The sequence below is a fragment of the Oryx dammah genome, unplaced genomic scaffold, assembly GCF_014754425.2.
Source record: "Oryx dammah isolate SB20612 unplaced genomic scaffold, SCBI_Odam_1.1 HiC_scaffold_24, whole genome shotgun sequence".
Classification (NCBI taxonomy): Eukaryota; Metazoa; Chordata; class Mammalia; order Artiodactyla; family Bovidae; genus Oryx; species Oryx dammah.
Window position 1 is genome coordinate 27,671,368 of NW_024070208.1, and position 27,930 is coordinate 27,699,297.

The window sequence follows — 27,930 nt, forward strand, 5'->3', positions numbered from 1 at the left end:
GGCAATGGCACCCCACTCCAGTACTCTTGCCTAGAAAATCCCATGGATGGAGGAGCCTCGTTGGCTGCAGTCCATGGGATCTCGAAGAGTTGGACACGACTGAGCGACTTCACTTTCACTCTTCCCTTTCACTCTTCCCTTTCATGCATTGGAGAAGGAAATGGCAACCCACTCCAGTGTTCTTGCCTGGAGAATCCCAGGGACGAGGGAGCCTTGTGGGCTGCCGTCTCTGGGGTCGCACAGAGTCGGACACGACTGAGGTGACTTAGCAGCAGCAGCAGACAGTTTTAAAGTCCCAGATCTCCATTAACACAGATAAAATATCAATACTACATCATTATTATCTCCTGAGAGTCCCTTGGACTGCAAGGAGATCCAACCAGTCCATTCTAAAGAAGATCAGTCCTGGGTGTTCACTGGAAGGACTGATGCTAAAGCTGGAACTCCAATACTTTGGCCACCTCATGTGAAGAGTTGACTCATTGGAAAAGACCTTGATGTTGGGAGGGATTGGGGGCAGCAGGAGAAGGGGACAACAGAGGATGAGATGGCTGGATGGCATCACCAACTCGATGGACATGAGTTTGAGTACACTCCGGGAGTTGGTGATGGACAGGGAGGCCTGGCATACTGCGATTCACAGGGTTGCAAAGAGTCGGAAACGACTGAGCAACTGAACTGAACTGAACTGAACTGATACTTCATCTTTTATTGGCATTTCCTTAAACTACTGATTTTCCTGTGGTTTTCAAATTCAGAATGAAAAGGATCCTCCCCCCAAACCAGTATCACCAGTGCTTCTTCCATACTTAGAAGAAAACAAGTTCTTAAGAGTGCTTTTATTTCTTAAAGCACTTAGGATTCATTCAGGAAGTTACTTGAGCTGGGTCCAGACAAAGGAGTAGACCATCCAACTCCTGACATTTTCCAGGGCTGTGTGTCCAGAACTTGGTGACCCAATTCTTCTCAGTTGGCCTATATTCAGCTGAGCAAGCCATCAGGCTTATGAGGTGTTTGGTTTTTTTAAAAAACCAAAAACCACTCTTCTAAAGAAAATGAAGCATTAAATAAAATATGCCACTATAATCTTGTGTAATCTTAAAAGTTGGCAGGACTGGTCTATAAAAACAAGCCTGAAAGCCAAGGCAAATAGGCCTACAACGCAGTCAAACCTGGGGGGTGGGGGATGTTGCCGAAGGAGGCCTGCCATGTGGTAAGAGCCAAAACAAACTCTTGATCTGGATTCCTTACTTAAGCACACCTAACAGTCAGGAGGAAGGTATGATCACCAAAGGACAGAATTAAGGTGTGATAGAATGGCGGCTTTTCCATACCTTCTTTAGTGGAAGGCAGTCTTTTTAAAGTTAGAGATGAAAGTGAATATAGTAATTGAAAGAGAAGGATATTTTCATGTAGATGCACATAGGTGTTCCAGGCTCCTCATATACATGGAAGGCACAAATGAAGCTTATTATGTGTCCAATCTGGTCCCAGATGCCATGGATGAGAGATGGCACACAATTTTTAAATTTAATCCTTGTGTCCTTATGAGGACTGTGTTACTATCTCCATTTTACAGATAAGCAAACTAAGTCTCAGCCAGGGAAGAAAAGTAGCCTAAAACCGTATAACTAGTCACCGATGGATTCAAGACTCAAACTCAATGTGTCTACCTCCAAACCCCAGGTTTTTCTGATATACAGTACCGTAATGCCTCCAAAGAAGTCGAAAGGTGCATCATAATTTTCCACTATCCACTGTTTGCTTGAGAAGATAGATAAATTTGTGAAATAACTATAGCATAGTTTTATACTTACATGGAATATAAATATATTTGAGTATGAGACTGTAGTCTGAGGACTGCAAGAAGGAAACACTGTGCTGCTTCTCCATGGGTAAATAGATTGCCCCTGTGCCCCCTCTTCAGCTCCAGACCTCCCTCATCCTGACCTTCACATCCCCCAAGAACCTGCAGGCCCTCCGGTGTGCCACAGCTCCCTGCCCCGACTTCATCAGCTGGTCCACCTCAGCCACGCTGTCAGCACCCATCCTCCTTGTCTTCTTCCCCATCAGGCCCTGCATTCCCCTCCCTCCCTCTTGCCTGCCCGCTCCCTCCTCAGGATCTCTGCTCCCTTATAACCACAACTGCAGTCTTCACTGGGTTCCTTCTCCTCAGGCCCTGAAGGTACTAAAATCTCCTCAAATTTACAAAAGCCCTCCAAGAAACTGCTTCCCAAGACTAGCACTTTTTTCATCCTTTGACCTTTCTAAGTCAAGCTTCTTGGGACTAGATTACTTTATTTCCTCTGTATTCCTTAATTTATCCTGTTCAAATTTCTGTCCCCTGGATCTAGCCAAGATCACTTCATAATTACCAAGTTTTAGAATTTTCTGGGTTGTTAATATTCAGCCTCTTCCTATTAACCTACTCTTCCTGGTTAAGATCTCCCCGTTTTTGTCACTCTTTATCACCCTCTTCTCGTCATTTCCTTCAGCGTCGTAAATACTACAATGCTCCCAGACTCTTGTCTCCACCTCTCCTATTCTTGATCATAAGCACACTTTCCCTAACAAGCTCATCTTCTTTCAGAGCTGGAATTCTCATAGATATTCTGTATTCATTCAGTCCAGACCACTTTCCTGGACTCCAGCTTCTTTATACAGCCCCCACTGGGTGTCCCTCAGTCTTTTCAAATTCAATGTGTCTAAAAGTAGAATTCCTTATATTCCAAACCCCTGACTGCCTCCCCTATTGCTCACCTTCATCAGCGTGACACCTCTGTGAACCACCTTACCTACATCAAAACCTGAAAACTACCCAAGATGACCTCTCTCTCTCTCTCACTTCCCTTGCTCGTCATCCCCTCCTAAATATTACTCATAATGACCGCGTCATCACAGGTAGTCTATTTCATGTCCTGTTCAGCAGGTCTTGGTTTTTCGAGTTTGTGTCCAAACTCTTCCTTCCCCAGTCCATCCCTCATGTCACTTAGGAATTACCATTATAAAGCCTATAATTTTGGAGTCCTTATCACCCACAGGCCTTCATATAGTATACATATTCCCAAGGACTTCATATAGTATACAAATTCCTCTATTATCTACCCATCTTATCTTTCTAACCCCATTGTTTTACACTCTTCCCTATAATTAGTTTACAGCATTTCCCCAAAGACTCATGCTTCCCTCCCCTCTGCCCCTTTCCTTTGTACATGTTGTCCCTTCTGTCTGGAATTCCCCTCTCCCTCTTATTTTCCCAGTGAAATTATTCATTAAGAATGATCTTAAATACTACCCTCTACACAAACCTCCCCCTGATTCTTTATATGAGACCCTTTTTCTAAGCAACCATCATTTCTTATAGTCATCTCTACTGGTATATTTGTTCCAAATGATCACAATCTTTTCCCTTTGGGGCTGTCTTCTGCTCTAGACTGTGATCTCATTCAGAGTAGAGAACTCAATTTCATTTTCATCCAGCTGGATTTTCAACAGCACATGAAAATGTAGTGAATTTCCTTTCACTAATATCTGTAAGATATATATAAAGTAGTGTTAATTGTGCTTATTGATATCAGTTCATTTTTTGCTCATTTCTTCATTGAATAGCTTTCTCTTGGTGTATGTGTGTGTGTGTGTATATATATATATATATATACACCTTACCTACTCTTCTAGATTATCAAACCTTGGGGTCTTTTACTTTTACCAATTATCTTACGGTGGATCATGTCTCTTGTAAATCTAGATAACCAGATCAAGATATTGCAAGTATTTTTACTAGGCCTGTGATACTGTACTGGGCTAGGAAATTCAAAGGTAAATCATGAAACCAATCATTTTTTATGATTACAAGAATTCTGAACCAAATAAGGAGAATAAAATGTTTGATTTTAACCTAATTAATTCACACTCTCAGTTCTTACAGGTTAGTCCACTGACTTTGCATTTAGAGCTTTTATTTGTCACTTTGAATGTCTCATACCATAATATTTCTGTCATTATCATCTGATAAATGCTTGTGTAAGTGTACTCATTGATTTTCAATTATAACAAAATTTAATGAAAAAGTATATGATGTATGTTTTATACTACTGCATTGATTTGTTGCTGTTATAATGGTCACTAAGTCGTGTCTGACTCTTTGCAACCGTGTAGACAGTAGCATGCCAGGCTCCTCTGTCCGGCACTATCTCCCACAGCTTGCTCAAATTCATGTCCATTGAGTCATTGATGCTACCTAACCATCTCATCCTCTGCAACCCTCTTCTTCTTTTGCTTTCAATCTTTCCCAGCATCAGAATCTTTTCCATTGAGTCAGCACTTCGTATCAGGTGGCCAAAGGATTGGAGCTTCAGCTTCAGCATCAATCCTTCCAATGAATATTCAGGACTGATTTCCTTTAGGATTGACTGGTTTGATCTCCTTGCTGTCTGAGGAATTCTTAAGAGTCTTCTCCAGCACCACAATTCAAAAACATCAGTTCTTCAGCACTCACTCTTCTTTATGGTCCAACTCTCACATCCATACATGACTACTGGAAAAACCATAGCTTTGACTAAACGGACCTTTGTCAGCAAAGTGATGTTTCTGTTGTTTAATACGCTGTCTAGGTTTGTCATAGCTTTTCTTCCAAGGAACAAGCTTCTTCTCATTTTATGGCTGCAGTCACCATCTGCAGTGATTTTGGAGCTCAAGAAAATAAAATCCGTCACTGCTTCCACTTTTCCCCACCTATTTGCTATGAAATGATAGGACCAGATGCCAGTGACATCTTCTAGAGGAAAGGGTCAAGAGCTGCTGTGTTGGGGTCCAGAGTCAGGGACACCACTGTTCTATGTCCAAGTTGAACAGGACACTCAGCAGAGGATCTAAACAGTGGAACACACGAAATCTGAGGAAGCAGGACAAGAAGACACATGCTCCAGAGACAAGGAGAGCATCTGGACAGCTCCAGAGCAGCCTGACTGTCTCAGCAGGATCAGGCTCAGCTGCTGCTTCCATAGGCTCCTGACAAACCTGCCTTGAATCGAAGGATTAGTCCACTTTGCCTAGAGCAAATACAGTTGTTCAAAAGATGGAACTTTTAGAGGTTCTTATGAGTTTTTGCAGTTCTGGAACAGTTACTTCAAATATTTATCCAGATGCAAATTCCTTGGATCATTGTTTTAGAATGAACTTTATTAACTAAACTTGTTCCAGGAAAATTCTATAATCAGTTTTGTTATTAAGAAACTTCGTTTTCATTTGATGCATTCCTTTCTTCCTTCATTTATTCATTTCTGGGACTTGATCCAAACCTTATATAAAGCATTCACAGAAAGAGAGAAAACAAGTGGCATCTTTATATAAACTATTCAAAAAGGAAATGAAGCCACCCAAATGTGACCTATGCCATCTGTGGCCTGTGATAAATAGCAAAACTACAGTTATGTTTTTTCTTTAAATGTTAACTATAAAATATAAAATCCTTTTTATCAGTACCAGATGTCAGGCATGCTTATTAAAATGCCATAGTTTATTAAATAGCATCATTTTATACTCACTGAACTAGTAAAGATTGTTTGTTTTTTTTTTGCATTTAGGTTAAATGTCTGAAATTATGCATTACCTACTACTTCTGTTCAAGTATCTGAATCCTATTGTACATATACCAAAATTTACATTTAGAAGTAGAAAAATTTATACATCATGGGCTGAATCAAAATATTTTTCAATCCACAAAAGTAGATTTTCATTTGACTCTTATGTTTCAGATGTATTGAAATTTTCATATAGCACTAAAACAAAAATTACTTTCTATATCTCAGGTGTAAAAGAAATGAGTGAAGATGAAATGAAAACAAAGAGTAAATATTGAATTATACATTCTCTCTAGCTTTTTTAGCAGCTTTTTCTTTGGCTTTCATAGTACAGTTATTTGTGAGGAAATCTGTTGGTTTCTGTTCCTCCCCACAGTCCCACTAAGAATTACTACAGCCTTTTCTCAGCCTGAGTCAGGGGAGGAATAACTTTGACAATTTGGTAGGAATCACTATAAAGAATTTTTACAAAAATCATAAGTTTTGGAAACTTATCTACAAAGCCATATTTGGAATATTTTGAAATCAAAATTAAAGTCAATAGTGGAAATTTAGTATGGTAATTAAAGAACATTAAATTTTCATCTTATTTCTTCATTAACTGATACTGTGATTGAAACTTTTAGGTCTCCTTGAAATAGCTCTGAAATCACAGATTATAATACTTTAAAGTATTTGTTCTTCTTTTTCATTTTTACATATAGTTTGTGCATGATCTTTTAAGGAGCTAACATGAGGGAGATTAGGAAAAGGTTTTTTTTGTTTGTTTTTTTTGAGATATAAAACTACCTATCTCACAGTCAACGAGTCTTAAGTTATTTGGGCCAAAGTCAGTGTATAATATATCGCTTATATTTGTCTAAACAAACCAGCTTTCCAGTGGTAACCTGGTGATTAGCTTTATCAGCTCATTTCTACTTAGACATTATTCTGTAATGTTTAAATCAGGGTCACTGCAAAATATGGTTTACTGAGTTTGAAACCAGCAGGTGTATTCTGGACGAAGTAAAGAGCAAATAGTAAAATGGCTTACATGTTTTCGTAAGAGTTTATTTACTTTGGGATTTTATCTGCTGCTTTTAGTTTTAAAGGCTTACTACAAGGGCACTAGGAACAAATGGGCCCTTTGTATTTCAGGAACAGCAGGTGATGAAACAGCTTTTTGCTTTCACTTGGACAATAATAGTCAATGTATTTATTGACTTGATTGATCATCACAAGCCCCAAGGGCCATTGCTTCCCAATAAAGATTATCTGGATGTTTTTATGATTGTCTAGAGTTGTTCTATTCATTTAGTCTGCATATTTGTCTACGTGACAAGGGATGCATATCTGCATTTCATCCAGATTTCATACATTTGTTCCAAAAAGCAATTGTCTACTAAATACATGTTCATAAAACCAGTTCCTAAAACGTTATTCTAAGACTGTCTGTGTGAACATGGCTTTATAATTACTATGGCTTTACCAGTATTAAAAACTTAACACCTTCTGGGAATCTCACCAGATGAAGCAAGTAACTCAAACATACTTCAAAGAACTTTACTAGGATTTATCCATGAGATAATTGTAACTATTCTCAGTAAGTTCATTCACTCAGTCACGTCCAGCTCTTTGTGACCCCATGGACTGCAGCACACCAGGCTTCCCTATCCATCACCAACTCCCAGAGCTTGCTTAAACTCATGTCCATCAAATTGGTGATGCCATCCAACCATCTCATCCTCTGTTGTCCCCTTCTCCTCCTGCCTTCAATCTTTCCCAGCCTCAGGGTCTTTTTCACTGAATCAGTTCTTCAAATCAGGTGGCCAAAGGATTGGAGCTTCAACTTTAGCATCAGTCCTTCCAATGAATATTCAGGACTGATTTCCTTTAGGATGGACTGGTTTGATCTCCCTGCAGTCCAAGGGACTCTCAAGAGTCTTATCCAACATCACAGTTCAAAAGCATCAATTCTTTGGTGCTCAGCTTTCTTTATGGTCTAACTCTCCCATCCATACATGACTACTGGAAAAACCATAGCTTTGACTAGACAGAGTTTTGTCAGCAAAGTAATGTTTCTGCTTTTTAATATGCTGTCTAGGTTGGTGATAGCTTTTCTTCCAAGGTGCAAGCATCTTTTAATTTCATGGCTGCAGTCACCCATCTGTAGTGATTTTGGAGCCCAAGAAAATAAAGTCTTTCCCCATTGTTTCCATTGTTTCCCCATCTATTTGCCATGAAGTGATGGGGCTGGATGCCATGATCTCAGTTTTTTGAATGTTGAGTTTTATGCCAGCTTCTTCACTCTCCTCTTTCATTTTCATCAAGAGGCTCTTTAGTTACTCTTCACTTTCTGCCATAAGGGTGGTGTCATCTGCATATTTGATGTTATTGATATTTCTTGTGGCAATCTTGATTCCAGCTTGCACTTCTAACCATTCTAGAGTTCCTGAATCTCCAGAGGGATAATTACCTGCCCTTAGCCATCTAGCCCACAAAGAGAAAGGGTCAAACACCCAGCATAGTGCTAGACATGAGTGTTTCTATATGTTAGCTAAACACTCAACAAATAATAAAATATCCAGAGAAATAACCCATTTGTTGCCTGGAGATTTTTCATCTAATTGCCCTGGCATCAGTAAATGCCGTTATCCCACCTTCTTTTCTCTTCCTTCTTCATGCTTCTGGAGATGACTGTAATCTCATGATGACTTTCAGTTCAATCGCTCAGTCATGTCTGACTCTTTGCGACCCCATGAATTGCAGCATGCCAGGTCTCCCTGTCCATCACCAACTCCTGGAGTTCACCCAAACTCATGTCCATCGAGTCAGTGATACCATCCAGCCATCTCATCCTCTATCGTACCCTTCTCCTCCTGCCCCTAATCCTTTCTAGCATCAGAGCCTTTTCCAATGAGTCAACTCTTTGCATGAGGTGGCGAAAGTACTGGAGTTTCAGCTGTAGCATCATTCCTTCCAAAGAACACCCAGGACTGATCTCCTTTAGTATGAACTGGTTGGATCTCCTTGCAGTCCATGATGACTTTAGGGAGTATAAATAATTATCTCCAGGTTAGTAGCAGTTCTTTTATTATCTGCCCATAAGTCATATTTTGGATCTTAGATTTATTCTATTTGGATTTCCAAACAGAGGGGTTTGAAGTGTAAGGTAGTGGGAGTTTAAACATAACAAGTAGCAGCAGGCTATGTGCATCTAGAGATTTCTTTGTGTGTTTTTAATTGTGGAAAAATACATAAAACATAAACTTTATTATCTTAACCACTGAAGCATACACTTCAGTGGCATAAGTACATTCACACTGTTGTGTGATCCTCCATCCCCAAGACTCTTTTCATCTTAAAACTATACCCACTAAACAGCAGCTCCCCATTCCCTCCTCCTCGCAGCCCCATCACCTAGTGAGTTTTAATGAAAATGATTGTGGGAAAATATTGTTGAATATCCATAAAGAAATGTATGTTCATCATCACATTTATAAATTTTTAGAGCTGACATAGTATAGTAAATATATATATATGTATATTTAATATTTGTCTCATCATTTTTCCTGGGAAAGGAGTGTCCATAGCTGTACTTCTGCATCTAATTTGTCATGTACCATTGAAATGGTTAACATGCATTAGGGGTTCATTTTCAAATATCTCCAATGTCTTTAAAATTTAGTAATGTTTTTCTTTTTTTATTTTTCAAGAACACTAATTTTTGTTGCTTTAATTTTAGGCATTTAATTTCTACTTTTTTCTCATCGTGACAACATTAATATTTTTAATATTAATTAAAATTAATTAATTTGGCTTCCCAGATGGCACCAGTGATAAAGAACCCACTGGCTAATGCAGGAGACGTGAGAGATACAGGTTCAGTCCCTGGGTCAGGGAGATCCCCTGGAGAAGGGCATGGCAACTCACTCCAGTACTTTTGCCTGGAGAATCTCATGGACAGAGGAGCCTGACAGGCTACAATCTATAGGATCCAAAGAGCTGGACATGACTAAAGCGACCTAGCAAGCACACAAGCACATATATTTACCAGATTCAAGCTCTGCACCTTTTAATGCATCATTCTGCATTTAGAACTAAATGATACTTGACCATACATTTGTTGAGTACTTCTGTTTATCTGGAAATCCCTATTGCATTTATCTATTTTGGAATCAAGCAATCTGACTTTTAGTTTCTTATGTCAATTATTATTATTGTTGCTGCTGCTGCTAAGTCGCTTCAGTCGTGTCCGACTCTGTGTGACCCCATAGACGCAGCCCACCAGGCTCCCCTGTCCCTGGGATTCTCCAGGCAAGAATATTGGAGTGGGTTGCCATTTCCTTCTCCAATGCATGAAAGTGAAAAATGCATGAAGTCGCTCAGTCATGTCCGACTCTTAGCGACCCCATGGACTGCAGCCTACCAGGCTCCTCCATCCATGGGATTTTCCAGGCAAGAGTACTGGAGTAGGGTGCCATTGCCTTCTCCCAATTATTATTATTATTGTCATTATTAATGTGTGAGTGGCTCTGTTAGCACTCAATCTCAAGGACTAGATGAGGAAGTCTACTTACTTTTGTTTCCCTTTTTAAGCCCTCAAGCTGACATTTCCCTGCAGGAATTGCTCTTAGCTCATAACTGAGAATTTTTAAACAGTTGAAGAATCCTGCTGGGTTATTTCTATGTTGAATGGTTATTGAAACATTATTATGATATTTTAAATAATTACTAATGTTTTATTATATTCATGTAACAAAACATATCTACTTTATAATTTTATTTTACTTGCTATTTCAAGTCAAATAGTCATTAGATATATTTGCTTCCAAATCAAGTGAGACCCATTTAAATATGATGCACTATTCTCATTGATTGAGTTCTCTTTAGAGCAGGAAGTAGTCACCTACTTCATATTATTTGAGAAATGTGAAGAGAGCTTTCTCCTCTGTCTCACACTATCTCTAGTTTTATCATTGGAGATTCAGTACTTGGTGTTTGTCATCAGATGGTGCCTTTTAAAATGTGAATATACTTGGGAAAACGGACTCTTCTCATTGTCAATCATCAATCTTTTTGTGAATTTGCTCTTACCCACTGTAAGTGTGAACAGAGACATAAAATAAGATGAGAGAGAATAAGAATGGGGTGGGAGGAACTGTGATATTGAGGACAAAGCTCTAACTGCATCAGCATTTTGCCTCTTTCATCCTTGACTCTCAAAGAGTATTATTCAAATTATCATAATGGTTTGAAAGAGTTAATAAAATGTAAATCTCTGTTTTTGAGAAGTTCCTTCAAAATAATCAATAAATATTTACTGTATTTCTCTTCTATGCCACACTTGTTGTTCAGCACATCACACAAATTATTTTACTTACTCCTCAAAACAACCCCATTTGCCTGATGAGAGAATGAGGCTCAGAGAAATTGCATAACTTTCTGAAGGTCATGCAGCTAGATGTAAGATCTTAACCTCTAAACTCTATTTATTCTTAGGGTATTGGGGAACAATTGGATACCTCCAAGTAGAAAAGTGACATGATCAAATTGTATTTTAGAAACATCACACTGGATGCTGAATAGATTGGAGGGAGATGAGACTAGAGTCAGGCTAGAAGTTAGAAAGCTATTGCAATTATCTAAGCATGACCTGAATGTTGCCCAGGAGGTGGAAGTAGAAATGAAAATAAATAGATGGATTCAAGCAAGATTTGAGAGTAGGCATCAACAGAATTTAACAAGAAAGACAGGAAAGAGTCAAAGATGATCCTTGGGTTTCCCATTTGGGCAACCAGGTAGGTTGATTGTTTTTATCAATTGGAGCTGTTATGACAAATATACCATAGACTTGATGGCTTAAACAACAGATATTTATTTCTCATAGTTCTGGAGTCTTCAAGTCCAAGATCAGGGTACTGATGGATTTGGTATCTGGTGAAAACTCATTTCCTGCTTTGCCAATGACCATTTTCCTCACTGAATCCTCACATGATACAGAACTCTGAGCTGTTCATCCTCTTACAAGGGCACCAACTCCACTGTGTGGGACCCAACCACATGACCTCATCCAAACCAAATTACCTCCCAGAGCTCCACCTCCAAATGCCATCATAATGGGGATTAGGCTTCAACAACTGAATCTGGGGAGGAACGCATACGTTCAGTTCACGATGCCTTTCACTAAGATGGGAACACAGAAAAAGAATTGGTTTGGGAGTTGGTATGTATGTGAGGGGGTGTAAAATGTTGAGCTTTGAACACATGGTTTTGTGGTGTCTGAAATCTCCAAATGCAGATGTCCAATAAACAGTTTCCTATATTGGCCTGAAGTTCAAGTTAAGAGACGTGGGCTGGAGGTATAAATCTGGAGGTTATCAAAGCATGGATGGAAAGTAGATGAGATCACCCTGGAAAAAGTGCAAAGTAAGAAGAGAAGCCAGCCTTGCAACATATCTGAAAAACAAAATAAAACAAAAGTAAATTAAATCAATATGCAAAAAGAGCCCAGGCAAGAAGGGAATCCACCAAGAAAATGAGAAGGACCAGTTAGAGATGTACAAGCAAGGACTGTGGGAGAACAGGAGCCCAGAAGGATCAAGTTTCTGATGGGAGGAGTGCTCAACTGCCTCAGTTGCTATAATGTTGCTGGTTAGCAGTAAGGAGGTTATTGGAGGTTATTGGTGACATGAGGGCAGCAGAGTACACGACAAAAACTAGATGTCAGTCTTCCTCTAGTTGCTAAATGGTTGCATAGTATAGTGTAAATCTTGACATAAGCCTGAGAAAAGTACATAAATCTGAGAAAAATAAGATTCAGGCATCTTCCTTGTCAATGAGTATTACTTTCATTATTCCAGATTCTTTGTGCACACTAAAATCATGCAATTGGCATTTTACTTTCATTTCTGAAGGCTATTCAGTTCTAATTTTACAATCTGATTTTTTCAAACTCGATGATATTCTTAATGACGGCAGCATAAATTTGAGATATTAAGAGAGTCTTGATTTTTTTTTTTTTTAATACAGGTGCTCTCTGACAAACGAAGCAAAGCGAGAGCAGGTAAGTCTCTGAGGAAATCTGTTTTACTGATTGTGAAAGTTGTTTAAAGAGCCTTGCCTAGTTGCTATAAATTTAAGCATACCACATGTCTTGCAGTGTAATTGATAGTCACAGTATGATGTTAAATCTGAGTGTATTCTACATCTTGAAGACTGGATCACTTCACTTAGTTGTTCCCTTGTCTTCATGCAGGCATATAGTGGGTTTAATTCATACACGCAGAAATTACTTCGCATAACATGTTTTGGTAGTCACTTTGCTATATATACAAATATATATAGCAAAAAATAATCATTATACATCTGAAGCTATTAATACTATACTGTTATATGTGAAAAAAATTAAGGAAATTTAAAAAAGAAATTCCTTTGCATAACCAGACTTTGTCTTGAAATATGTACTATAGAAAAAGTAGTAAGAAAATAACAGCTGTACCAAAACAACTGCTAAGTCCTCTTGACAATAAAGAAAAGTAGCAATTTTTATTGTTGTATCTGCTATATTTGGAAATGTTATGCATAAATCAAAATTTATGTTATACATAAATCAAAATGCATCTTAATTTATTGACTTTCTTATTTCAATAACTACATAAAATAAGAAAAACTCCCTGGAACCATCACTTCTTACCATCTGTTTAGCAACTGTTGTTTTATTTGAATAGTTCTTTATTTGACCAGTCATTGTGGACACATCATTCTGAATCTTCTCATTTGTCCTTACTTCATATGGTCATTTAAATGTTTACACTTGAAAGGAAACCACTTCAAAAACTTCGTGTGATTCCATCATCCACATTCTTCACATGTTAAAGATAATGTGTTTCTGGGAAAGTTCAATGAAAAAATTAAAACTTCTTGTTTCTGATTTAATATCTTTAGGGCTTTTTTTGAAATAAATTTGTCCAATAATGCCACTAAAAATAATACTGTATTGCTGCCCTGATTTTTGGTAACCATCATTATTTTTTTTTTCAATGACCTCTTCTTCTTTAGTCTGTTGGAGAAAACTTTTAGTTCCTATTCAAAAACCCAAGATCTCAGCTTTAGCTCAAGTTAGCATCAGCTTTGCAAAGGTCTCTGAATATAGTCATCTACTGTTCTATCTCTTGGGGAGGCTTGCAAGGAGATGTTCACACTGGACCACCAGGCAAAGTGATTGGCTGGAATTGCATCACAAAAATATCCTTGAGAATGTGCTGTACCAACTGTACCAAGAATCACCAAACAGATTTGCTCCTGCCATTCTGTGAAGTGCTTATAGCATCCAGCATGCACAATTTTGTCCATATCCATTTTTATATTTGGAGAAGGATATGGCAACCCACTCCAGTATTCCTGCCTGGAGAAACCCATAGACAGAGTAGCTGGCACACTACAGTCTGTGGAATCGTAAAGAGTCGGAAGCAACTGAAGCAACTTAACATGCATGCATGCATTTTTATATTTGAGACCTTAATGATACATAACCCTCAACCACCTGACACCTGAGTGGGATATAAGCAACACCTGTTTTTAAAATCTTATGAATGTGTCCCAAATTGTAAACTATGCCCTAAGTAGAACCTTCTGTGCTTCATCACTTTTTGTTAAAATTCCAACTCAAGCTCAAGGGGTCGATCTTGCATTTACGTCAGCAAAGACTGTTTCAGTCCAGAAATCACAAAATGGGGGATTTACACAAATAAGCAGCATGTTAAGGTTTTAATTAAAATATGATAGATTTATTTTCTTTTTATCATAAGCAAACCCAACTTTTTATAGTTAAAGGATATTTTCCATCATACAAAATTACAGTCAAGAGAGTAAATAAGAAACAACTCCCACTAACTTCTGGCCAGAAATGACAAGTACTTTTCTAACAAATCTCCAATGAGGAATTTCAGCTTTGATAGCTCTGATCTGGTATAAAAGTACCAGATTTGATGTGCAGCTTATCCTCCAGTATCCATATATCGTGCAGAGGGGGTTCAGTCTACCAGAGACTCAGTTTTTAGCTGCTTATCTACTCTGCCAGCTAGTGTTTCATCTTGACATTAAAAAAAAGCATTGGCATTGGCAAGCAAGCCAGCAGAACCTAGAAAAGAGTCAAATCAATTTTCACATAAACATTTATGCAAAGTGCTCTGGGAATAGGAAGTATTGGTGAAGGGTGTCTGAGGACAATTTTTCTGCACACATAAATCAGAGGAGAATTTTTGAAGCCTAATTCAGATTTCCATGCAAATGTGAAACTGTCCATAAGTTTGGGCTTTTCAATTACAGCTGCCCTCTTTTTTTTAATCTCATTTTCAAATTAAATTATTTTAACAATGTAAATTTTTAGTGGTCATTCTTTCCTGCTGTTTGTAAGATGTGAAGTCAGCTCCCCTCATTTTTGGCTTCCCATCATTGCTCCTTGACTGGAGGTTTCAAGAGCTTCTATCTGTATGCTTTACCAAAGATGCAATATGGAAGTCAGACAGAATAGGCTATTTAGTATATAGGAATGCAGGATATAACATGACATAGAAGAAGGACATGCCATGACGTAACCTCACTGTTTGTCCTTGTAAGGTGATTTCTTATGATTCTTTCTTGTGTGTTAAAATGGTATGATCTATATTTCCCTCTGGTCTCAGTCACTGGAGAGGGATAAATGGGGAACCCAGTGTAATGGAAGCTGAGGCACAAGGTGGTGATCTAAAGGCCAGTCAGTGTTGTTACATTCACTAATAAATTAAGAGAAGGTGTCACTAAGTAACTACACTCTTTTTAAAGGAGTTTAAACTGTCCAACAGGACAAAATATTTTAGCCTAGTAATAGAAGAAACATTTGCTATGATAACAATGGAGTAAATTCTGAATTTGTGCTTGTCATACTGTGACCTTTGTGAGATAAAAAGTCAAAATGGAAATGAATGGTACATACTATGGTATGACTTCCCTAATGACTTTTCATTTTGAAAAGTTAATATAAATGTTTAAATGCTAACCCATATGGTTATGGTTAACTTAATCTGTCCTTAAATTCAGTTTGTCATGGGACATGTTTTTTCTTTCTTTAAATTTGTAAGTAGGAGACCAAATTCCAGTGTTGCTCACTATCAAGAATTTTGAATATTGCACTGTCATACTGTTTTTCTCATACAACATATATTTTTGCTTCCAGATTGTAAAAAAGAAAAGAAAAGAAATTCTCTTCCATTTAGAAAATTATTTGAAAACCTAAGGAAAATAAGGTCACATCTGAAGAAATTGCTTACATTTTTTTCCTCCATAATTTCATTAGGGTAGCAGGGACAGCTCCGCTAAGCACAGTCTCAGAGGGATTTTCATGGCCATAAGTATTCCTCCTTCCTGAAAGCACTTAATTACTTTCTGCCCCCTCAGCTTCATGTGTTATGGCATTTTGTTAGACCCATTATCAAGAGCATGAAGACTGTCTCAAAAAGGATTTTCCTAGGTTTTAGAAATGCAAAATATGCAGGTAGTCAAAAGTGCAGCGAAATCCAATGACCATGAACAGAAGCATACTCTATGGAATGTTCACATTCTTCCATTTCACTGGAATTTAACCATAGTGACAAATGCCCGAGAGCGAGAAATCCCCAGTGCCTCTCACCAATCTCAACTGAAAATTATAGCTTCATTTTAATTCAGAGTAATGAACTTCTACTGTGTCCCTAGCACTGTGCAAGGTCTTAGCAACACAAAGATAAATGAGATAAAATTATCCCTCCTTCAAGAAACTTACCCAACTTGAATCCCCTTCTCTTAAGATTACTTTAGCGAAACCAGAGCTTGTCAGTAAATGTGTGACTAGTGAAAGTTACGATCATTTAATATGTTTTCAAATTGTGATTTCCTATGGCTACATAAAGAGAAGCCATTACCATTTGTGGCAGTATGCCCTCATGAGGCAAAAGGAAAGCATCCAGTGTGTGCTGAGAGGAAACTTGGTTTTATTTTATATTAATTTGTATGAATCTCTATCATAAAATGCAAGTGCCACATAAAGCTTAAGAGCTATATAAATCTAGTTCACATTCTTTCCCTCCATATTTGAGTTGTGCCAGCTTATTCTGGATGCTTAGTTATAGCCCTTGTAAGCTGCCAACTTAAATACAGAGGGAAAGGAGAGTGGTTTTTATCCACCATTCCCACCTCTTGCAGCTGGTGTTCAAAGTCTTCTCTAGGGCAGTGCTTCCTAAGTATCTGAAAGAGTCCCATGTAGCAGGAAGTCAGGGAAACTGTCAAACCAGCAAAGATGAAATTTGTTTTACCTGAAGAATTCAGGTTATTTTTGTGTTCCTATTCCCTCCTCTTGAAGTGTTTGTCCCCCAGCTCTTAGCATGGCTGGCTTCTCTTCACCATCCAGCTTACATCCACTGCTTTTAAAACTCTTCTCTGCCCACTCTATCTGAAGAGGTTGGCTCCCCCAACCCCAGTTTTTATCTCTGCAGTCTCTTTGTTTCCCTCACAGCACTTGTCAGAATTTAATTTCTTCCTTCCATCCTTCCCTCCTTTCTTTCTTCCCATTAGACTAGGCAGCCTATGTCTTGTTAATTGTTTTATCCCTTGTGCTCAGCAGACTGCTGCTACATAACAGGTGCTCAAAAACATTTGATGAGTAGAAGAATCCCTGAACAATTGTTTTATATTAATATAATTATGTACCATTCATAGAAAAACATATATGCAAGAGGAAAACCATTGTGTTTATCCAGCTGCTTTGTGACACTCTTGGCACATTGCTAGGCACCCACTTTGAAGAACTGGAATATTAAGTCTGGGATATTAGGGGAAAATAGAGGATCGTGTTTATTGAGTGCCTACTGTGTTCCAGATTATGATCGATTATCTATGAATATTCACTCATTCAATCCTCAAGAAGCCCTATATCATAAGGGGTATTGTCCTCAGTTTTTACATATAAAAAATAAGGATCAATGAGATTAAATTGCTCAATGAGTATCAAAGTTGGAATTTAAACTTGATTCTATCTGATTTTTAAGCACACATAAAAAAAGTATATCAAAGAGTTAGTCTCAGTCATGTCCAATTCTTTGCAACCCCATGGACTGTAGCCCTCCAGGCTCTTCTGTCCATGTTTTTCACTAAACAAATACTTCTCAAGGAGTATAGTGGGGTGGGGGTGGGGACTGGGAGTTGTTAGTTGCTACTGCTTGTCCATCCATAAACTCAACCGTTGTATTTTATATATTCATAAATTTATTTAGTTAAATTGCATAAGCATTATGATTCATTATATAATGAATACAAGGAAGGACAAGACAGTGCCTTCCGTCAAGGAGCTCACAGTTAGTGGGGAAGAGAATAAACAATACAAGAAGTGATCAAAATGTGGATATTTTCTGTTATATTTATATTTCTGCAACTTAGAATATAAGCATGGCAAGGACACAGCAGGATCCTTAAAACCTAAAAAAAATTACTGTTGCAAATACTTTAATGAAATTTTGTTTGAAAATAAATAGTAATAGTAATCATTTATAAAAAATGAGTTCTGGATACCAAAATTGAAGCAAACCAAGAGGTTTGATCTTAGGCTGCTGTTGTTGCTTCTTTTTTTTTTTGACCGCACCATGCAGCATGTGGGATCTTAGTTCCCCAACCAGGGATGAAACCTGTGCCACCTGCAATGAAAGTGTTGAAGTCTTAACCACTGGATCACCAAGGAAGACCCTGTTGTTGCTTCCATAGTGCCTTGGAAGAAGCCAGATTTGAGCAAATCCTAAATGATAAAAGGCAAATCAGTACCTGATTTCTCCCCTTTGTTGTTTCTTTGAAAATTAGGCTTATTCTTCTCGAGGGTAAAAGACTTGGAATAGATGAGACCATGACCAGAAAGCAGAAAAGCAGTTGCAGCACTTGGAAGCTTATTTGTTGGCAATAGGGGAAGAATAATATCTTGTTAAGAGAATCTTTCTTGGTTCTGGATAATTTCTTCCATCAGGAGCATTGAAGTATTAATGCATTTTGTTTTTCAGTACCATTTCTTGCAAGTAATAGACCTAAGCCAAAACCTATCCTTTTCACCTTATGCCCTATTTGTTTCATGAAATGAAAGGAAAATATTAAAAATTTCTGTTAGATAACAGCATGATTTTATGTTTTTATTTGCTACCTTTAATAAAAATGGATCTCTCTACTTTTATGCATAGCATGTTGGTTTCTTACATAAAGTTAATGTTGAAAATAAAGTATTATTTCATTTTGCAGTCTTACAATATACCCACATCTTATAAATAGACTTGAGATTAGTCAATGTTTATATTTATTATTCTTGAAACTGCAATTTCTGTAAATAGTGCATTAAGGAAAATACCAGATTTAAAAGGCAGCCATAACTTTTGCTTTTGAAATTGCCTTATATAAGTATGCTGTATTCAAATATATACTCTTGAAAGCATCTTTCACACACCATTATTTTCATTGCACTATTATAAATAAATATAGTCCCATGGAAAATTTTCAATCATATTGACTGCACCATTACTACAGATGAATAACTTTGATGTATATTTATCTCTAGCCATTATTCAGTCTTTGGAAATACTGGTAGGTCTAAATGATTTCTTATAGGCTCCACTTATTTTGTGAAGCTGCTCCTTCCCCAAGGCAGCCCTGAAATTATCCATTTGAAAATATGGGACCTTTTATGAAACATTGTCCTAATCCAAAAAGTTGAACATATTCTTTAAAAGAAGAATATTTTGCCCCATATTATTTTTTTTACAGAATTTAATCATTGAATACTATTCAGTTACAGCCCTCAAATTTATGTGTACGTCTTTTGTTAATTTCCTCCTCTAAGAGAGGAACAGAGATTCCAAAATCACATTAGTGTATGGGCACCATCACCAAGAGCTGGCAATTGTGGGTCTTCTCACCCCGCATCAGAACCTTCCAGTCTGGAAACATGGTAGCCCCTCTGCTCCTTTGCTGGCCAGCACCTTAATCTCCCGTGTTGTCCACTGAGCACACTCTGCTCTCTCACTCCTCGGAGAAACAAGATGTTCCCTGACCTCCACACCTGCTAAATTCCTCCTCACATTCAAGAGGCAGATCAGAGGCTAATCCCTCTGTTGAACTTTCCCTTACGCCCCCAAGCAGAGTAAACCCAGCACATGACAAGTTACGATGCTCGCTGTCATGGCTTCTATGGCAATCAATTAATTTGACTGCGAGGTCCTTGAGATCAGACCAAGATTCATCATTTTTTGTTTCCTTGGTGCATGCATATCCTGGATTCTTGATAAATTTTTGTCAAATGAATGAATGAATGAAATAATTGTGCATTTTTATGTTTGTAACAATCCTTTGAGGTAAGCAATATAGTATTCCAGACAAATCATTTGAAAAAAGTTTCAATCTTTTTGTCAGTTAATAGAATAGATGCATATGCTGTAACAAATCATTTTAATGCCTATTAACCTCAGTTCATACTGTTCATGGGGTTTTCAAGGCAAGAATACTGAAGTGGTTTGACATTCCCTTCTCCAGTGGACCACATTTTGTCAGAACTCTCTACCATGACCCATCCATTTTAGGTGGTCCTACATGGCACCACCCTTACGGCAGAAAGCAAAGAACTAAAGAGCCTCTTGATGGAAGTGAAAGAGGAGAGTGAAAAAGTTGGATTAAAACTCAACATTCAAAAAACTAAGATCATGGCATCTGGTCCCATCATTTCATGACAGATAGATGGGGAAACAGTGGAAACAGTGAGAGACTTTATTTTCTTGGGCTCCAAAATCACTGCATATGGTGATTGCCACCCATGAAATTAAGAGACGCTTGCTCCTTGGAAGAAAAGCTATGACCAACCTGCTGCTGCTGCTGCTAAGTCACTTCAGTCGTGTCCGACTCTGTGTGACCCCATAGACAGCAGCCCACTAGGCTCCCCCGTCCCTGGGATTCTCCAGGCAAGAACACTGGAGTGGGTTGCCATTTCCTTCTCCAATGCATGAAAGTGAAAAATGAAAGGGAAGTTGCTCAGTCGTGTCCAATTCTTAGAGACCCCATGGATTGCAGCCCACCAGGCTCCTCCATCCATGGGATTTTCCAGGCAAGAGTACTGGAGTGGGGTGCCATTGCCTTCTCCAATGACCAACCTAGACAGCATTAAAAAAAATGTCTCTTAAAAAGCAGAGACTTACTTTGCCAACACAGATCTGTCTAGCCAAAGCTATGGTTTTTCCAGTTGTCATGTATGGATGTGAGAGTTGGACTATAAAGAAAGCTGAGCACCGAAGAATTGATGCTTTTGAACTCTGGTGTTGGAGAAGACTCTTGAGAGTCCCTTGGACTGCAAGGAGATCCAGCCAGTCAATTCTAAAGGAAATCAAGCCTGAATATTCATTGGAAGGACTGATCGTGAAGCTCCAATACTTTGGCCACCTGATTTGAAGAACTGACTCAGTGTAAAAGACCCTGATGCTAGGAAAGATTGAAGGCCAGAGGACAAAGGGACAACAGAGGATAAGATGGTTGGATGGCATCATCGACTCAATGGACATGAGTTTGAGCAAGCTCCAGCAGTTGGTGATAGCAGGGAAGCCTGGCGTGCTGCAGTCCATGGGGCTGCAAAGCGTTGGACACAACTGAGCAACTGAACTGATTGAACCTCAGCTACAGAAATGAGCCTCATTTTACTAATATACATATCTGGCATAATTTTTATAGGGGTTATATGGATAACAGATGGAGAGTACTGAGTTTGATGCCTGCATGTGGTCAGTGCATGGTGGCAATTACTTGCCTTATTAATAATAATTAGATCTGTTCAAAGTTCCCATAATCACCTCCAACAACAACTTGTGTTTACTGAGTACCCAAATGATGCATGATAAAGCAATTTAATGGTGGATGCAAGGCCATAAATTGAAAAAAGAAGAAGTCAAGATGTTATAACTTTTAAGATATCAAAGCTCATTCTTTACTAGTTATCTTGAATAAGTCACATTCTGTTTCCTCAGATATAAAATATGAGAAGAGTTTTGTTTCAGTAATAGAAGTACTATGACCATTTAATGTAACAATTATAATAAGTTTCATAATGAATAAGTACACCCAGCCTACTACTCTGAAAGGAAATTTATGGATGAGAGATTCATATAATTTCAAAAACCAACATGATAACTTAACTATAATAAATGAAACCAAAAAGAAAGTTAAATGATTGTGTACTTAATTTATAATGTTCAGCTTGATTATATTAAAAGATATAATGAAGCAATCTGATACTTATAATGAGTAGGTTTGGATTTTTAAAAAGGTAAGAATATGAGAAGCCACTTGATGGAAGGGGTATAGGAATATGAAGGAGTGGAGATAAGGATGGAATTAGAATAAAACCAGGGTTGAAACGAGTAATAACAGACTTCTGTGTATGATAAAAGGCAGGAGAAAATAATCTTAATTAAAGTAAAGATTAGATGTCAAGACAAATTTTTAACTCATGTAGAGAAAAATAAGAAAGTTTGATTTCTTGTAAATGAGCTAAGCTTTGTTCATGTATAATGTCACAATAATTAATCTCCTGTGCTATAATAAGAAACAGAACAAAATCTATCTCCTTTCTTGAAATTCCACTACCCATGGCAATGCATGCAGCCAGGCTCATATTTAGGAAGACATTAGAGATCATTTTGTTCCGTGAGCAACAGAAAGTGAGAATGGATTAGAAAAAGAAGCTTTACTACAAGAGGTTATAGAAAAATTGTGTAATTGATGTATGGAAACAGTAATGAAAAACCTAGATAATTAAAAAATAAATGCTTTAAACATAGATGGTCATATTTCAGTTAAGTTCAGCTCAGTTCCTCAGTCATATCTGACTCTTTGCAACCCTGTCCATCACCAACTCCCTGAGCTTGCTCAAACCCAAATTCAGTGCATATTGCTGCTGCTGCTGCTGCTGCTGCTAAGTCACTTCAGTCGTGTCTGACTCTGTGCGACCCCATAGACGGCAGCCCACCAGGCTCCCCCGTCCCTGGGATTCTCCAGGCAAGAACACTGGAGTGGGTTGCCATTTCCTTCTCCAATGCATGAAAGTGAAAAATGAAAGTGAAGTCACTCAGTCGTGTCCGACTCTTTGCGACCCCATGGACTGCAGCCCACCAGCCTCCTCCATCCATGGGATTTTCTAGGCAAGAGTACTGGAGTGGGGTGCCATTGCCTTCTCCGTCAGTGCATATTAAAACCATGTAAAAACTACTTTCTATTTGTATGTGTAATGGAATTAACGTCTAGTCTCAGAGAATCTCAGATAAAAATGTATGTGGCAAGAGATCTTAAAATCATGTAGAATGCAGGGCAGTTCTTCACTGGGCATGCCTGTCCTACGGCCTTCAGGATAGTCACTAAATTTGATTAGAAACTCCTAATTATTGCAGTAAACAAAAATGTACTCCTTCATTTTCTTCCCCAAATGCACCCTTCTAGAAAATGTAAGATCTCTACTAAGAATCATTGGCTTGGAGAGAAAGCACATCAGTGCATTTGACTTTCCACATGCAGGCACGAATCTAGCAGCATGACTTGAGGTTGGGATACCACCTAGACTGGGACTGAGAGTGCATTTTGCAACTTGTTCCTTCAACTTCCTGGTGCCAACCGTGGCATGCCAGTTCTAACAGTCCATAGACACTTCAGATGCTTGTTGGACACCCTGCTTAAATTCATGGCCTCGAAAGAATCTCTTTCCAAGTAGGAGGCATAGGCAAAACTTCATGCTTCTAGTGAAAAAAATAACACCTCTGAATGAATGAGTATACGGCGCAAACCCGCTATTCTGTTTAAATAGTTACATATATGGTGGTTTTCCTTTTCACTGAACTCCTGTATAAAATGAGACCACAACTTTTGTTCATCTTTTGAGCATTTCAGTGAGTTTTAAAACTTCTATTCTTAGCTCTATTCTATCTGTTCTTAGCTCTACAACTCACATCAAAATCAATCTGACATTTGATAACAATCAGCAGCTCAAGTTAACAGACTCAGCTTTGGATTGGATTTTAATTCATCTATGAAAGTCATCTTCCAATTATGGAAGCAAACCAATTTCTCTTCTGGAAAATTCAGTAAACGCATGCTTGTCAGACTATGTCTATTTTGAGTTATATTGTAAGGTTTCTGAAAGGCACCATTGAATTATATAGTAACATACAAGATGAATTTATATTTTTACATGTAAAATACATCCATATCCTTACTCCTTATGGCCTTTTTTGAAAAAATAAGCAATTCTGTGTTCCCTATCACCCATAGGATGAAATCCATCCAGAAAACCTGTCTGGCCATCAAAGTTCCTTAACAATCTGACTGCAACTTACCCCTACTCCCTTCCACTCTGTCAGACAACACCTCAGTCATTCCCTTTTCTAGCTGTCTATATTTCCTTCCTCACAAACATCATTCAGGCCAGACACAGTTGCTTCTGGGCCTGCAGTTGAACCCCTACTTTGTCATGTAATCACTTAACTTTCAGAGTCAGCTTTTTTCATAAGTACAAAGCAGAGGGCATTAAATGATGTAATGTACACAATGCTTAGCACAGACTCTAGCACACAGTGGGTCCCCCAGAGCTGTGAGTCCCTCTCTCCTCCTTTTAAAGGTCTTTATCTCAAAATCTGTAAAAACACTGCCTTTGAGGCCAGGCCAAATTCTACCTCTGTGAAAATTTCCCTTGAGACCTTAGCTGAAAGTACTCACTCATTTACAGATGAAGATACTGGATACAGAGAAACTAAGTAGCTTGGGGCTTCATTACTGGTTCAATGTAAAGCATAGATTCCAGCCTAAGTGATATGGCACTAGAGTGTGTGCTTTTATTTTTAAACAGGACATAGATTAAAAAAAAATAACTCGAGGTGTAATTTGTGTACCAAATGTTTCACCCATTCAAAATGTACAATTAAAAAAAAAAAAGTGTACAACTCAATGGTTTGTACCGTAATCACAAAGGTGTGCAGCCATCACCACAATCAGTTTGAGAACATATTCATTACTCCAGAAACAAAGCAGTCACTTTGCATTTCCCCTCAATCTTACCCTCTAGTCGCCAGCCACTGTTAATCTACTTTCTGTCTCTACAGAGATGCCTATTCTGATATTGCATATAAATGGACTCATAAAATATGTGGTCTCCTGTGCCTTGTTACTCTCTTCCCATGATGCTCTCAAGGTTCATCCACACTGTGGCGTGTATCAGTACTTCATTTCTCTTTATTGTTGAGTAATATTCTCTTGTATGGATAAACCTTACTAATCTATCTGTTCATCAGTTTACAGACATTTGGATTCTTCCCACCTGTTGGTTTATGATTAATGTTATTGTAAATCTTCATCTACATGTTTTTGTGTGAACATTTTAGGGCTTCCCAGGTGGCTCAGTTGGAGAAGGCAGTGGCACCTCACTCCAGTACTCTTGCCCAGAAAATCCCATGGACAGAGGAGCCTGGAAGGCTACAGTCCATGGGATCTTAAAGAGTCAGACACAACTAAACAACTGAACATGCATGCATGTATTTATTATTCTTGTGTACATGTTTATAATTGCTGGATCATATGCTAAAGCTGAAACTCCAGTACTTTGGACACCTCATTGGAAGAGTTGACTCGTTGGAAAAGACTTTGATGCTGGGAGGGATTGGGGGCAGGAGAAGAAGGGGACGACAGAGGATGAGGTGGCTGGATGGCATCACTGACTCGATGGACGTGAGTCTGAGTGAACTCCGGGATTTGGTGATAGACAGGGAGGCCTGGTGTGCTGTGATTCATGGGGTCGCAAAGAGTCAGACACGACTGAGCGACCGAACTGAACTGAACTGAACTGAACTGATGGTAACTCTGTGTTAAACATTTTGAGGAACTGCCAAACTGTTTTTCAAAGTGACTATATCAGTTTAAATTCTTACCAACGATGTGTGAAGGTTTCAATTTCTCCACATCCCCACCAATGCTTATTATTATCTGACTTTATAGCCATCCTGTTGGGTATGAATTTGTAGTTTTAATTTGTATTTCCCTAATGAATAATGATGCTGTACATCTTTTCACGTGCCTATTGGCCACTTGCATTATCTTCCTTGAAGAAATGTCTGTTAAGCCTTTTAAAATTACTTTTAAGCCCATTAAATTAAAAAAAAAAACCTTTTAAAAATTTATTTTTGACTGCACCATGTGGCATGTGGGATCTTAGTTCCCCAACCAGGGATTGAACCTGTGTCCCCTGTATTGGAATTGCAGAGTCTTAACCCCAGGACCACCAGGGAGGTCCCTAAGCCCATTTTTAAATTGGGTTATTGCCTTTTTAAAGTGTTGAGTTTTGCAGTTTTTAAATATATTCTTGTGTACAAGACATTATCAGGTATACAATTTGCAAATATTTTCTCCCATTTTGTGAGGTGTCTTTTCACTTTCTTAATGATGTTCTTTGAAATACAAATTTTTAAAACTTTGATGAATTCCAGTTTATTTTTTCTTTTGTTGCTCCTGTTTGTCATGTTGCTTATATCTAAGAAAGCTTTGCCTAACCTAACCCAAGTTCATGAAAATTTACTCCTATGTTTTCTTCTAAAAGTCTTGTGGTGTTAGCACTTGAATTTAGGCCTGTGATCACCTGGAATTTTTTTGTGTGTGGTCTAAGGAAGGAGTCTAACTCCAGACTTTCCCATGTGGATATCCAATTGTTCCAGCACTACTTCCTGAAAAAACTATCTTTCCTCTACTGATTTGACACCCTTGTTGAAAAAGAGCCTTTGTACTTAATTGCAGTACTGTCATCTCTCCGCTCTGTCCATCAGGTTCCTTCGTCCTTACAAACTACCTTTTCTTCAATCATACCCTACTCTTCCACACATCCATTCTTGTGGTCTGTCTTGAGTGCAGCTCCCCATTTTGTCTGCTATCTTGAATACTAGCTTAAATGCAATCTACTTTGTCTAGTTGTTGTGGCTTTACCTGCAGCACATTATTTAGTTTTTCTAAATGTTTTACTTGTCATACTGGATCATTATCTAGTTATTGACAATTCTTCTGCTTTAAAGAAAACTATCATTCTCTTTCTCCAAGCACCTGGCACAGTGTCTAGCATATTATAGACACTATAAGTTTAAATCTGTTGAGAATTAATGAACATAGCCTTGGCTAGGAATTTTAGGACCTATAAGAAATCCAGGAAGATCCTAAAGATATCAAGAGTTCAATAAATATAAAAGTTAATAAAATGAAAACTGCAATCCACAGTGAAAACATCATTTCTCATGCTTCTGATAAATTTCCTGCAGACTTATCATTGCTATATCACTGTTAAGAACAGAGAAAGCTAGTAAAAATTTTACAGGTTGATAAAATATTTTGTGAGCTAATGCACTTTAAAAATGTATTTTACAGATCGCATTACTGAAAATATTCTTAAATCAATTTTGTTAATATCTTTCACATAGTTTTTACAGCATATTTTTAAAAGATTAAGAATATTTTAGTTGCCAGTCCACAGCCATTTCCCATGCACATTCATTGGCCCTTATTTTAAAAGATAATTGAAAGGTGTTTATGGGACCAATATTATATACAACTATTGGAAACTAAGGTCTGTGTAATGCTGCGGCAAAAACAGTAAATAACCATAAAATAAGAGGACAACACTTTTCCAGGCCCAATTCTAAGGGAAAAAAAAAGAAAACAAACAGAAGAAAGCTAAATCAAATGCTTTATTTCTTCTTGTAAAAATTTTCTTTAATTGATCTATTTCAAATTAGAAAATAATATATGCTTGGGCAAGCTGGTGAAGTAATGTAAGATATATAAAGTAAAAGTAAATCATCCCCTTTCATTCTTACTGCCACTGCAAAGCAACCAATTTTGATAGTTAAATTGTTAGTCAGAATACTCTCTTTTCTCTTTAAGCATTCACATACCTTTAAACATATCTCAGATATCTATTGCTGTATGACAGATTACCCCAAAAGAGGTGAGGTGGAATTATTACCAGCCATCTTTGCAGTCTACCCAACATTCAAACCTGCTTTGTGTGTGATTTGGTCTAGATGAAATGAATGCATAATAATGCATTACTATAAAACTCTTCTTCTTAAGAATATATTATAGACATACTCAAGATCATGAAGATCTAATTCCAGCTGTCACCTTCTAGTTTCTTTATGCATATTACCCACACTCATATATGGGCTTCCCAGGTGGTGCTAGAGATAAAGAAACTGCCTGGCAATGCAAGAGACTAAAAAGGCTTGGGTTCGATCCATGGGTTGGGAAGATCCCCTGGAGGAGGGCA

General features: G+C 38.0%; 1 protein-coding gene across 1 annotated transcript in view; it reads left to right on the forward strand.

Annotated features, from left to right (window-relative positions):
• STARD13 (StAR related lipid transfer domain containing 13) overlaps positions 1-27,930 on the forward strand; it is a 403,121-nt gene that overhangs the window by 84,591 nt on the left and 290,600 nt on the right. Inside the window, exon 3 of the mRNA XM_040267096.1 lies at positions 12,594-12,627. Coding sequence (XP_040123030.1) covers positions 12,594-12,627 — 34 coding nt within the window. The remainder of the gene's footprint in view (positions 1-12,593; positions 12,628-27,930) is intronic.